General features: G+C 42.8%; 1 protein-coding gene across 1 annotated transcript in view; it reads left to right on the top strand.

Annotated features, from left to right (window-relative positions):
• spred1 (sprouty related EVH1 domain containing 1) overlaps window positions 1-12,417 on the top strand; it is a 33,522-nt gene that overhangs the window by 16,867 nt on the left and 4,238 nt on the right. The window contains exons 3-4 of the mRNA XM_030719471.1: window positions 4,399-4,567; window positions 8,680-8,726. Of these exons, the coding sequence (XP_030575331.1) occupies window positions 4,399-4,567; window positions 8,680-8,726 (216 nt within the window). The remainder of the gene's footprint in view (window positions 1-4,398; window positions 4,568-8,679; window positions 8,727-12,417) is intronic.

Here is a 12,417-nt window from a genome sequence, read left to right as displayed (position 1 = left end):
CTTACATTGTTGCTATGATTATTATTCTTTATATTGAGATGATGATTGCTATTTTGCTGCTGTTGATTTGATGATTGTTTTTGCTAAGACACAATTACGAGCTGGCTTTTTGGCTACGTTAATGCTAAAACATGAAGCTTTCCCATATATAAAGAAAAAAGCACTGCAAGCTGTATGTAAAATCATATCACAGAAATGTATTGATATTCAGACCAGTTTGTGACTACACTTTCAGTAATGATAATGGCTATAATTATCATGTAGCTACACTGCTCTTAATAATTCTGACTTTGGCATGCAGTTTTTGAATCTCTATAAACGATGTAAGAGACTCTGCAGGGAGATCCTAATCACTCACACAGCCACAGTAGCGTAACATTTCACTCATGTTTCCTGACAGCAGAAATTTTCCATTGCGGTCGGCATTTTGGCACCTTTCCATTGTGCACACCTATTAACAGGGACTCTTATAGAAGCTATTTGTTGAAAAGCTTGTGATTGAAAGAATAAATCCATTGTTATGTCACAAAAGGCGGGTTATAGAGGTAATGTTTACCAAACAGAAAGTAATTCAGTGATATTGGTGCTGCAGATGTTTTTGCTGTCCACTCTCATTCATACTCACGCATGAATGCATGGATGTTAGGAGTTGCCATTTCCAATCAAGAATGAGAAATTACCTCTTTGGTAGATTTATGTTAGAAACTCCACACCATGTACACAAGCACCAAGTTCTGTTTGTTCAGAATTAAGTAGAGTTAAAGACTGCACCAAGGCTCAGTGTAAGGTATATAGGAATTATTTTGAAGTGCAGATCATGCAGAGCTGGTCTGATATAGAGTCCAGGAATAAAAATATGCTGTAAATCTGGGAGTGATCATAATATGTCCACTTCAGTCAGCTAATTGACCAGCCAACCCACTAATAGTTGTAGCTCTAGTGTAAAGTCTTGCTCTAATTTGATATGGATGCCACTGTTTCTGTAACTACACAATACAGCAATATATCAAAAATCAGTTTGCAATTAACTTCATTTAACTTAACAAAATCAAAATGTTCCTATTCATACATAGAACAAAGTCCTACATTGCAAGTATGAGTATGAATTTAAAGGTATTTCGGAGCTCACATTATGCTGATTGACATAATGTTCTTCATCCTGCACACCTGTTTTTTGGCACTCTGCATAACATGTTCACATGAAATCACTAAAACTGCAAACATGTATTGTTTGTTTCTTCACAATGAAAATAACCATGAGGCCCCAAAAGATCAAGAGCTGTGTTGTGGCTCTAATCTGTTTGGCTTTTGGAGTAGTTGCTGTAAAGCTTGTGAGATTCATTCTGTGCTGTAGATGTAAAACAGATCCAGTAGATGCACTGGGATAATCCTTGGTCTGTGGTAAACACAGTATAAATCTATTTGTTTGTCTGTCAAATGCCAGATGACAAAAGAGGCCACCATGATGCACAGAATCTGGTGCTTTCCTGCACTTGGATATTAGAGCCTTGTTACAGCAGTGTGTCTAAATGACCCTTTTTTAACTGAGCGCATGTTTATGTATGTTTTGTGTTTACAGTGTTTGTATTTCGTGTGTTGCTATCCAAGCATGTGTGCGGCACAGGAAAGGGTGTGACGGGAACGCTGTTGCTCAGACAGGGCATAGACACGGTTCAGAGACCCCGACAACTGTTCTGGGACGTGGTAAAACACCCCTGTCACCACAAGAATCCCCAGCCACCACAAAAAACACCCAGACATATGTAGGTCTGTCAGGATACCACCCAGTGCCAGGGTGTTGGCATCAACCACTTTGCTACCGGCAGTGTGAGGTCATCAGAAGAAGTGGCAGTGTCCAAGAAAACAGTGACAAACAATGCATCCTAAGAATATGAAGTTCCATATCAATAATTGTTGCCGCTTTATTTTTTTAAAACTATAATGTCAGTGTTTTGATTTCAGGGGTAAATGAAGGAGTATAATTATGTTGTGTGAGTGATGTTGAAAAGGGAAGAAATTCATGAATATGTGTAGGGCTCCTTGGTTTGGATTGTTATGTCTAACATACAGGAAAGGAAAGTGGTCTACCATGTTTTAGGAATATCTTTTTTTAATTTTTTAAGGATACAATTTAGGTGTTTTAATGTGAACAGAAATAAACAGAATAGGAAGAAGAAAAGAGGGGAAAAAAAGCAATGACATTTCCAATCCCTGACAGGAACCTGAGAGGAAAATGAATCATAAATGCAGCTATTTTGAAATCAGACACAATTTTGCCTGGTAGAAATTAGGTGACTGTGGATGGAAAAGATTGAGAGGAATTTGGGAAGGAGTAGTATGTAGTCAAAGAGCAGGAAATGGAGGTGGAGCCAGATAGATGGGAGACGGAAGAAGAGAGGTGGAGTGAATCTGTCTATAAGCGCAGTGATGCGGCACAGAGTGTACTGGTGATGACTCAGCTGGCTCTCCATATAGCTACCAATCACTCTCCTCCTTGCCCCCTCCCTCCTCTCCATCTCCATCTCTTTCTCATTCTCGCTCTGATTCTCTGACTCTCTTAAAACTACAGCTCTAATTGGTTGATGATTACTTACCACACTGGCTCTCGGATTATGACAAATCTCCGGTTAAGCTCTCTTTCACTGCACCTTGCTTCTTGTCATTCATAGTTTGCAGTTCCCTCAGATTGGTACAGCTGTGTATTCCAGGCTTACTCTAAATAACTTTGGCTTGGGGGCAAGGCCCTATTTGATACAATTTGTTTTTGCTGTTAACCTTTGCTGTTTGATTGTTTTGACTTGTCTGTACTAGTAACATTTATAGCTTTAAGTCTCTGGGTGATGGGGAAATTCATATCAGTATGAACCAGTGCACCCTACTTAACTTAAATAGTATTTATTCTGTGCAATTTTATTTAAAAAAAAATCTTAAAATGATAGCAAGGTTGGAATCATGACTCTGAAAGAAGTCTGACTTCTTTCACCTGGTTTCTTGTGTGCATGGAAACATAGTCTCCATCTGTTCCCCCTTTTCTTTTCTTACACACCGTCTTGACTGCTCTCTGCTTGTCTTACCTCTGTCGCTCTCCTCTGTTAACATCTCTTACCTCTGTTCCCTTTCTGTCTCTCTTTCTGTCAGCAAGGCTCCTCCTCCTCCTCTCTTTTCTCTGAGCACAATGTGGAATGCGGTGTTAAGTATCAACCTTCCATGCAACTGTGATACTTCCTCCTCAGTCGGCCTTGCTGTGCGCTCACCTTACCTGCTCCGGCTCCATTCAGTCTCGCCTCCACAATCACCCCCAGAGGCACAGCGGACCCCCTCCTCCCTCCCCTGTCCTTGCCACCCCAGCCTCTCACAACCATCCTTTCTTTCTTCTGTGCCCTCATCCGAAGGCTCTAGGGTAGTCACGCAGGCTCGCCTCCTCCTTTTCTTGTTAGAGACATATCTGAAACAATGATACAGAGACAGACACTTGAGTTGTGTGCAGCACGCTTGCAAAGCAACTCACACAGAATGAAATTCAGACCTGAGCACTCCCCCTCTGACACACACATATCATCAACCTCTTTTACAGCTGCCACATATTAGCCTCATGAAGTGTGCATGTTGACTGTTGTCCAGATCCGTGGGGAACGGTGCCATCTGCTTTCAGCAATTGAGTACTTTGTTTGTGACCGTTATCCTCAGACAAGGCATTTGGATCACAAAGATGCACAGCGTAGCACTTGGGTCACTGAGCTTTTCATCGCACCAGCTCCTGTGCTCACGCATGCTCTCACGCAGATCATGGTGCGCACAGTCACACATTCACACCCCATTAAGCCACCTCTCGTGCGCATCAGTAAAAACCTCAAAGACTGTAATGGCCATCTCTCATTTCATTTAATCTGCCTAGAGGAAGGCCGGGAGGCGGCCCAGTAGCCCTGATTAATAATAGGCTTTGGAAACACAGCCTCTCTTTGCCATACACTTGGGCTTCCTGGCTCCAAAACAACTCCACACACTCCAACCCTCCTGCCACCACTGCTCTTCAACATCAACTTTATTTGTAATCAAAACCCCACTATTTAGAATGTGTTTTACAAATTATCTAAAAAAAAAGTATGTTAAATTATTGGGTTGAGGTGACTTTTTTTGTTAATTTTAGAAACTGTGGAACTGCCCATGTGTGTAGTTTAAATTTCAGAAATCTTCTATCTAAAGTTCTCTGTCTTTTTGCTATATTTATTGCATTGGAATGATTGAATGTGACACATTACAGCTGCTTATTATTTAGATTCTTCCGGTCCTCAAGCCATTAAACCACACAGTTCAAATTCTGCATCTAATTTGTGTTAAAACATCTTGAAGAGCACCAAAATGCCTTGTTTCACATTCAAACTCTTTGTGTCTTGTCAGGTGGTACTGGAGTGCGTTCTGCAGAAAGACCTAGTATACAACAAGGTCAACCCCATCTTCCACCACTGGAGGATCAATGACAAGAAGTTTGGACTGACCTTTCAGAGCCCTGCTGATGCTCGTGCTTTTGACCGGGGCATACGGAGAGCCATTGAGGACATCAACCAAGGTGTGTTTTGCCATTGTGTATGCGTGCGCTTTTTTTTTTTTTTTTTTTGGGGTAGTTTAGAACAGGTCAAACCAGATAACAAAGTCAATAGAAAGCCAGCAGAATGTACCTTAACTGAACAGTCCATCAGCCAGCATTGGCTATTGTTTCCATATCAAGAAATCAAGGCAGCCCACAGATTTTTCTTTTTCCTCTCCTACCCTCACCACCTTTCAAACTCTTGCCCTATCAACAAAACATCAGATTTGTTTTGAATTCCCACCAAGAGTTTGCACTGTGTGTGTTGGCAGACATTCAGTACATGTAAAATAAGATGGATGTATGCGCACGAATGTAGTGTGTGTTCTGCTGGTGTGCATTTACAGCCAGTATTCCTGCTTGTTTATCTTGGCTTGTAAAGGTTGACCTAGCATCTGAGAGATGTGTGCTGTTGATTACCTTTGATGACTCCCCCACCAATGCTACCTGCTCTCTCACCCAAGCTTGAACCCTCCTGTGTTATCTTATCAAGCCCAGCTGCCCAGATAAGCTTGCCACTTCCTGTAGAGACTGGCACTGCAACGCTTTGCTCAGACAGTGGGTGATAGAGGACAGGAGAGGGTTGGTGGGAAAGAGGAGAAACTCATAGAATGGATAGCAACCTGAGATAGGGGCTGAACGTCAGTCAGAAGAAACTTGACCAGGCTGGGCTTTTGTTCTTCTCAGTCTTGGCAAGTAATTTCGAGGACTGGCTAGACTAGTCTAAAAAAAAAAAAAAAAAGGTAGGGTTTGGTCTCACTGTGGCATTTATATATTTTAAAGCTAAGCTAGATATGACTTTTTGTGTGTGGAGTTGAGTGTCTTAGTTGAGCTGGCAGCTTTAGGTCCCAATAAGCATTATTTTTCTGTACAGTGCCAGAGGTTGCAAAGTCATCCAATTAGTAGGAGAATTGCCAACTCAGCAATCTGCCATCCAGTCCCGTGTTGTACAAGTGGCTGGCCAACTGGCTGGCTGGCTGGGGAGCTGTAATCTCCTTTACTCTCTAGACCTGGGAATCCTGGGGAGCATAGCGGAGGTACAGCAGAACATATCGTAAAGTCTTATCGCTGCTGAGCATCAGTCGCTTCTTGCCCACAGCCGTTTATCTGAGATTTGAACTTCCTGGGCACAAGTCCATACCGTCTAGGTAAAAGGTAGTCATGTAGGACTTGCTTTGCAAGTTGCTTTTCCTGTAGATTTCACATGAAGATGGAGAACAGGCAATAACAGACTGCTATAAACATGACACTTCATTAAGACAAGGCTAAATTAAAGGTCATCTGGGATGATTGGGTACTTGGTTTGGGTCCAGTCTTTTTAACAAATCACAATTTGCTCCCAGTTCCTCAAATATAAATGTCTGCTATTTTCTTATGTCTTATTTTCTTATGAAAACTTTTCGGGGGGGATTTGGTGTTCAAACCTAAGAAGCCATTTGATGAGGGCTGGGCACTGGTTATGGTCATTTGCCACTGTGTGACATTTTATAATCATCAAAGTATCAGCAGTATTATTGCTAGTCAGGATTTAACACATTTCCATCCCTGTTCACCTGCTTTGCAAACAATCCTGAACATCTTGTAGCAGGGCCGGGTGATTGTGCAGATTCTCACTCAGAGGCTGTACAGTTTTGGTGTGTTAATAAATGCTTCAGCGCTTTCCTGTGAATGTCAGCTACAGCAGGTGATGGTGGGTTTCATCCCCCTGCATTTCTCTGTCTCTCTCCCCCTCCCACCCCTGCTGTCCTCTCCTCCCTCTGTTCTCCTCTCTCTCCTGGCATCTTCTTTATTCTGCCAGTGTTGTGTAATGCCTCTCCTCAGTTCTTCTGTATTCCAGTTGCATCGTTCTGCTGCTGGACTGCTGCATGAATGTGTGTGTGTGTGTGTGTGTGTGTGTGTGTGTGTGTGTGTGTGTGTGTGTATGTGTGTGTGTGGGAGAGAAGAGCCAGGAATGGAGTATATGCTTTTGCCTCTGTGTGTGTGTGTGTGTGTGTGTGTGTGTGTGTGTGTGTGTGCGCGCGCACGCACACATACGTATCAGTCTTGCAGTCCTCTGTTGCCATGGCAACGTCGGGCACATGGCTCAGACAGCTTTGCGGCCCAGCGCTGCCAGAGTTGTGCTGCAGGAGGCCTCTTTCTCTCAGTAGTGGAGAAATGCATACACACACACACACACACACACACCTTTCTCCATGTGACTCAGCGACAGACAGACAGACTGATGGACAGACTGTGTCTAACACAAGCTCAGTGAATTCTTCTGTCCTCTCTGTGACAGAGATCACATTACCGTGTTTTTCTGCATTCTCCCTCTGAATGCAGACAGGAAGATTGATGCCTCAGTGCTTCAAACAAAGCCTCAGTGATCCTCATTAAGTGAACCAAAGTTTAAAAAGAACCTCTTGATGCCCTCGGGTACAAACATATTTGCCCTTTTCCCCCCATTCAGATAGTTTTATCCTTGTTTTCTGCAACATTGCACATCTAATTTCTCATCTAGAAATTGCCTTAAACATTTTTTTTTTTTTACTTTTTAATATATGCATTGACCTCTGCTTTCTTCAGATAGGCAGCTGTGTATTAATTTAAGCCGGCTAAAACTACAATATTAATTTGATTGATTCTGTAAACCGATGATAGCTGTGTGTTTTGTTTATTCTGATCATGTAACCAGAAGTGTATAGGTATAACACATCATTCTGACATTGACTTATATATTTTAGATGTTAAAATCTTCAGCAGTAAAAATATTATCAAATTATTAACTTAAAATGTCATTTAATTGTTGTTAAACTAACTTTAAGTAAATATTAACTCAAATTGACTTCAGTTAATGTTCCGAGAAAGTACATGTCTGCTGTCTCTAAAGCCACGTATGCCTGCACCACTGTGTGGTTAACTGGTGGCATGTTTGAGTTATGTAATGTTTTATTTTTGATTTTGTTCTTGGATTTCATTACATCACCGGCCATACATGACATAAATACCAAGAACCAGAGTGTAGGTTTATTACAAAGTAAGTTTTTAACCATTTATAACAGAAGCTGGGCTGGCATTCTGCTTGTTTTCATCTGATACTGCATACATTCATTGTTTGATGATCAAATACAAACCTCAAGACGTCACTGGACTGTGCAGTGAAGTCTTTGCTGAGAAAATGGCACACCTCATTCAATCACACCTACGCCTAATGTAAAAAAAAAACTTTAAACTGCATACACTGTTCATTAAACAGGTGACTACACAATGTTGAGATGAGCACTATTAAAAGTAAGTTACAGGTTATACAAAATGTCTGGCATAGTATACAGTACCAGTCAAAACTTTGGCCACACCCACTCAGCCATAGTAAAATGGCGTTCTGGGTATTTCAGTGTCACTGCTACTAATATCTCTTAAAAAAGTGGTGTTTGTGAAAATGAACATTTTCATTGTGCTTTATTTAGTTTAGAAAAACTGTGCAAATACTAGCAATATAAGTGTTGCTCCTAAGATTGCACAATCCACAGAACAAGTTATATTCTGATGAAAAACATTAGGTCTCTCTCCACCTCGGTAACTGAGGTGTTTGGGATGCGGAAATGGCACGTGGCGCTTTAGCCAGGGTCAGGGTTACATTATTCTCTGCATGCATCTTTCATTAATTTTCTGTGCCCCACTAACACAAAGCAGCTTTCATTTCCCCATTAGGCCACAGGCAGAGGAAAGCAGAAGTCTTGATTATTCTGGCCTGACAAGAGTCAGTGTGGTAACTTTCAAGCATACTTAGCAGAACAGTTTGAGAAAAAGCAAAGAAAAATATTTTTGTTGGTGTTGTGCATCTGTGGAAGGAAGTTATTGAATGTTAGATTGAGACCGATGCAGCATGTCGCCTGGGTTCATTGAGTTTTTGCCCTCTAGTGGCAAAGTTCCAAAAACAAGTCTTTGTTGCTTTTGTCAGTCAAATTGAGCTACGCAAGACACTAAAAAAGTGTGTGTGTGTGCTATTTACACAGGGTTTGTATTTGTAGAGTTTACCTGTCTTGATTTGAGTGAATAAAAGGATCAACTCGGTTCCCTAACTTTTTCCCTGTGATGTTCTCCCTCTCCTCTAGGTTGTCGGCCGTTTGGGGAGGGCGATAATCCTGAGGATGGACTACTGGTGAGTGACATTAAGGTTTAATATAAAGGAAATATGTGTTTCTATGAATGAACAGAGTGAAGGTCTCTCCGCTTTGTCCCTCACTCTTGAATAGAAGGCAGGTCATAGTTAGAACCTGATCCACACATTTGGTTGTGGCCTGATTTGTCCCAGCTAGGTGCTGACACCTGCCTTTGTTTTCTCACAGTTGTTCTTGGAGTTTTACAGATGTTTAACCAGTGTCTGCCAGACCCTGAGGTGAAGCTGGGTGTTGGCCAGCAAATGTGGTAAAATCTAACTCTGTAGCTGTCAGTCTTGTCAGGATTGAAGATGATATATTATTGCCTTGGGAATTAATTTTTACAAGTCAAATAAAGGTTTGCAAAGTTGATGCTCTCTTAGCTGAAGAAACAAGGTAGTTCAAATGATCTTGGAGAAGTTAGGCTGTTTAAGTTGCCTCTCTCGCTCCATAATGCTGAGGTCAGGGTTGCATCTTGCAGGACTTATGACTTTAGCTTACCGTTTGGAGTTGTTGATATCGTGCTGCAGAATAGATTTGGGACCAACTGTAACCTCGTTGATTATATTATGCTAAACCTTTACACAGTAGATTGCATGTACAGTATATTGCAACAACACTCTGGCATGTGGCAAGCTGTTGCCTGTCACCATGTGTGTTTAAGACTGTCACATTCTCTTTGGCAGAGAAAGGCAGCAGGTGTATAGTTCAAGCCAACATGCCCTTGGTAATTTGTTTTAGATAGGGAAAGTGGTGGAGGGAAAGTGGTGTTCCCGTTCTTGTGGCAAAGTTCCTCTTTAAGGAATCAGCCCGAACATACAGGAAATCCAATGGCACCGCTGTTGCTAGGCAGCGGGGCGGGGGTGGGGGGTGAGGAGGAGGGGCAGGGGGTGCAGCCAGAGAGGGGTAGAAGGGGGTGTTCAGCGAGCCACCGAGGGTGTCACCATGGTGATTTGGCATCCGAATGTTGCGGTCAGAGACCTGGGCTACAGAGAAAGAGAAGCGAACCAGAGGCTGCAGCCAGAGAACCAGCAAATACCACCACACAAGCAAGGTGGTAGCTGAGCTGTGTGGCTTCATCCCCCATCATGGAAGTCACGTCACTGTCTGTGTAGACAAATGATGACTTTCAAAAAAGTACAGAAGCTTTGCTGCGTGTCACCCCCTCCCAACCTTTCTGTGCCTCTCTCCATCTGCCATGTGTGGGCGTGTAAAAGTCAAAAATGCAAAAAAGGAAAAAAAGAAATCGCAATGACCACTAGGAGTGGGAAACGCATAGTAACTTCATTCACTTCACGCAGAGTCATAAAATACTAACTGTAGCAAGTCAGATTAGTTCATCTGTTTGTAACATGTGCACATTATCCTAATATTTGGTACTATCAATGATTGTATCACAAGAGGAAGTGGTATGATATATTGAAATGTCAATATTTTGTCCCACCCCTAGTGACCACACATTTAGTTTTCATTACTAGTTGGCCCCTTTAGAAGCCGCATCTCTGACCTTGTACTGAAAACTGATACCAGAGTCTCATCAGTATGGGAGGTCACCATCAAGCCTTGTTTTTTGGCCCTTGATGGTGACATCTCGTAAAATCGTTAGGTATTCAAATTTTCTGGAATTCATCCTGTCCTTGCATTGTTACAAGGATTTGTGTGTGTTGTGTAAGTGTGTGTGTGCATGCGTTGTTCAGTGTACATGCGCTGAAGATGGTCTTCTCCACCCACATCCTGCCCACTGAGGCTGAGCACCCACATGTATGCCCTTCACAAGCTTACCACATTCTTCCTCTCACTCGAAAACACACACTCATAAAACACACACGCACAATGCACATGCAACATATTTCACCCATACAGAAAAGTGGTTGCACAACACCCTACTCAGCTGTGATGACCCACTGCCAGGAATTATGCTGTACTGCTACAGTCCTTCCGCTAGTACTCAGTAAAATATGTATGTGAGATTTTTTTCTTTTTCTTTTCTCAAATGCCACAAGAAAACATCCGTATCTAATTTAGAACTGGCAGGAAGTTTTCTCTTATCTGTTTTGTACACATGGGTTTTGTTGGCCAGTTGACTTTTACAGCCTCAGTCTGACCAGTGTTATAGTTTCTTCTGAAACATCTTGAAGCTTTGAACAAGTGTAGTTTAAAGTAACTGATATTTTTTAGGCTTATTAGTTTCTTCTGCTGAGAATTAGACAAAATATTTGCTATGTTTATAGACTGCTGTAACTCTCATCATGACAGGCAGCAGTTGGTTAGTATGAAAATAGGGAAGGATGCTAGCCTGGTGTTCATCTCACTCTTAGGAATAAAGACTTTCGGGGCCTTTTTAAATTATTTCTTTTTTTGCTGCTGTTTCAAGCTGGCAGGACCCAGAGATGAGCACCTTTCCTGCTATGAGCCCTTTTTTAGCATGTGAGAAACAAGCTCATACAGACATAAAACATGTAAAGTTTGCATTCAAATATCCAAGCATGCACATAATATTTTCTTCTCCAGTTTCTGTGCTCTGTTGAAGAGAGCTAGTGTGTCGTAAGGTTTTAGTATGTGGGCCAGCCTTCCCTGTCCTGAACCCCTGTGCCTTTGAGGGCGGAAGTGCATGGATCCCTGATGTTGATGTGGAGCCAGGTTGCCCCTGGCTCCCACCACCTACAACGCCCTCCCCTCCATTCCTCCCCCATCTCTCTTCTCCTCCCTCACCCAGCCACATCTCTAGGGTCAGATCAGCTCCAGATTGGCCCCCACGCATGCCTTTGAATGGTGGGGGCTTAGGAAAGCGCTTTAAAAGGAAGCCCAAGTCTGTTTCCCATTTCGTCCCCCCCCCTTCACCTCTCCGCCCCTCGCTCCTTTCTCGCTTTCTCTCACATACACACACAGCTGTCATCTGGCTTTTTAAGTTCTCTGCTGCATTTCTCCAGCTGGAGCTGGTTTATGACATTCCCTCAACAGACTCTTTGGCCTCTCGCTCTCTCTCTCTCAGACGCGCACACAAATACAACACAATCTCATTTTTTCCTGCTCTGTTCTTTCTCTTCCCTCTCCCTCCAATGTCTCCTGTTCCTCACATTCCCCTGCAGACGCTGTGGATGTGTGTTGCACCACTTGGTATGTTTGGAGGCAGAGAAGGAACAAAGTCTCACACACACAGACACACACACACACACACACACACCATGTGTTAGCAGTCTGTGGGGTGGGGTGGGGAGCTAGCGGAGGAGAGAGGGAGAGAGAGGGGAAAAAAGAAGAGAAAGAGAGGGGGGAAAAAAAGAAGTCAAAGGAAGCATCTCTTAGCAACCACAGGACAGTAATTACTGTAGCAGCAGCTGGGAGCAAACCAGATTTCCGCTGTGCGTTAAAGCACTGGCGTGGGCTACTTTACACACAGCCCTGACTAACTACAGCCAGCAGCCTCCTCCACACACAGAAAAGAGAGAGGGAGAGAAGGTGGGAGAATAAGAGAGGAGGCCTAACCCTGCCTTGATGAGGTTGGGATGTGTGTGGGAAAAGAGGGACAGCTAGCCAGTGTGTACAAGGCTTGAATATGGTCGGATCGAACTCGTGCGAAGATACCTCAGCATGCATCCATCTATGTTTGTGTATTTTTGGTTGGGACACGCAGAGAGAAAGAACCTTCAGTTAAGTGGGGTCACTTTGAGACATCACACGGGTGTTTAGAAATAG

This window comes from Archocentrus centrarchus, chromosome 22, assembly GCF_007364275.1.
Source record: "Archocentrus centrarchus isolate MPI-CPG fArcCen1 chromosome 22, fArcCen1, whole genome shotgun sequence".
NCBI lineage: Eukaryota > Metazoa > Chordata > Actinopteri > Cichliformes > Cichlidae > Archocentrus > Archocentrus centrarchus.
The sequence above is the reverse complement of the archived record's forward strand: the minus strand, read 5'-3'. Positions and strand labels throughout refer to the sequence as shown.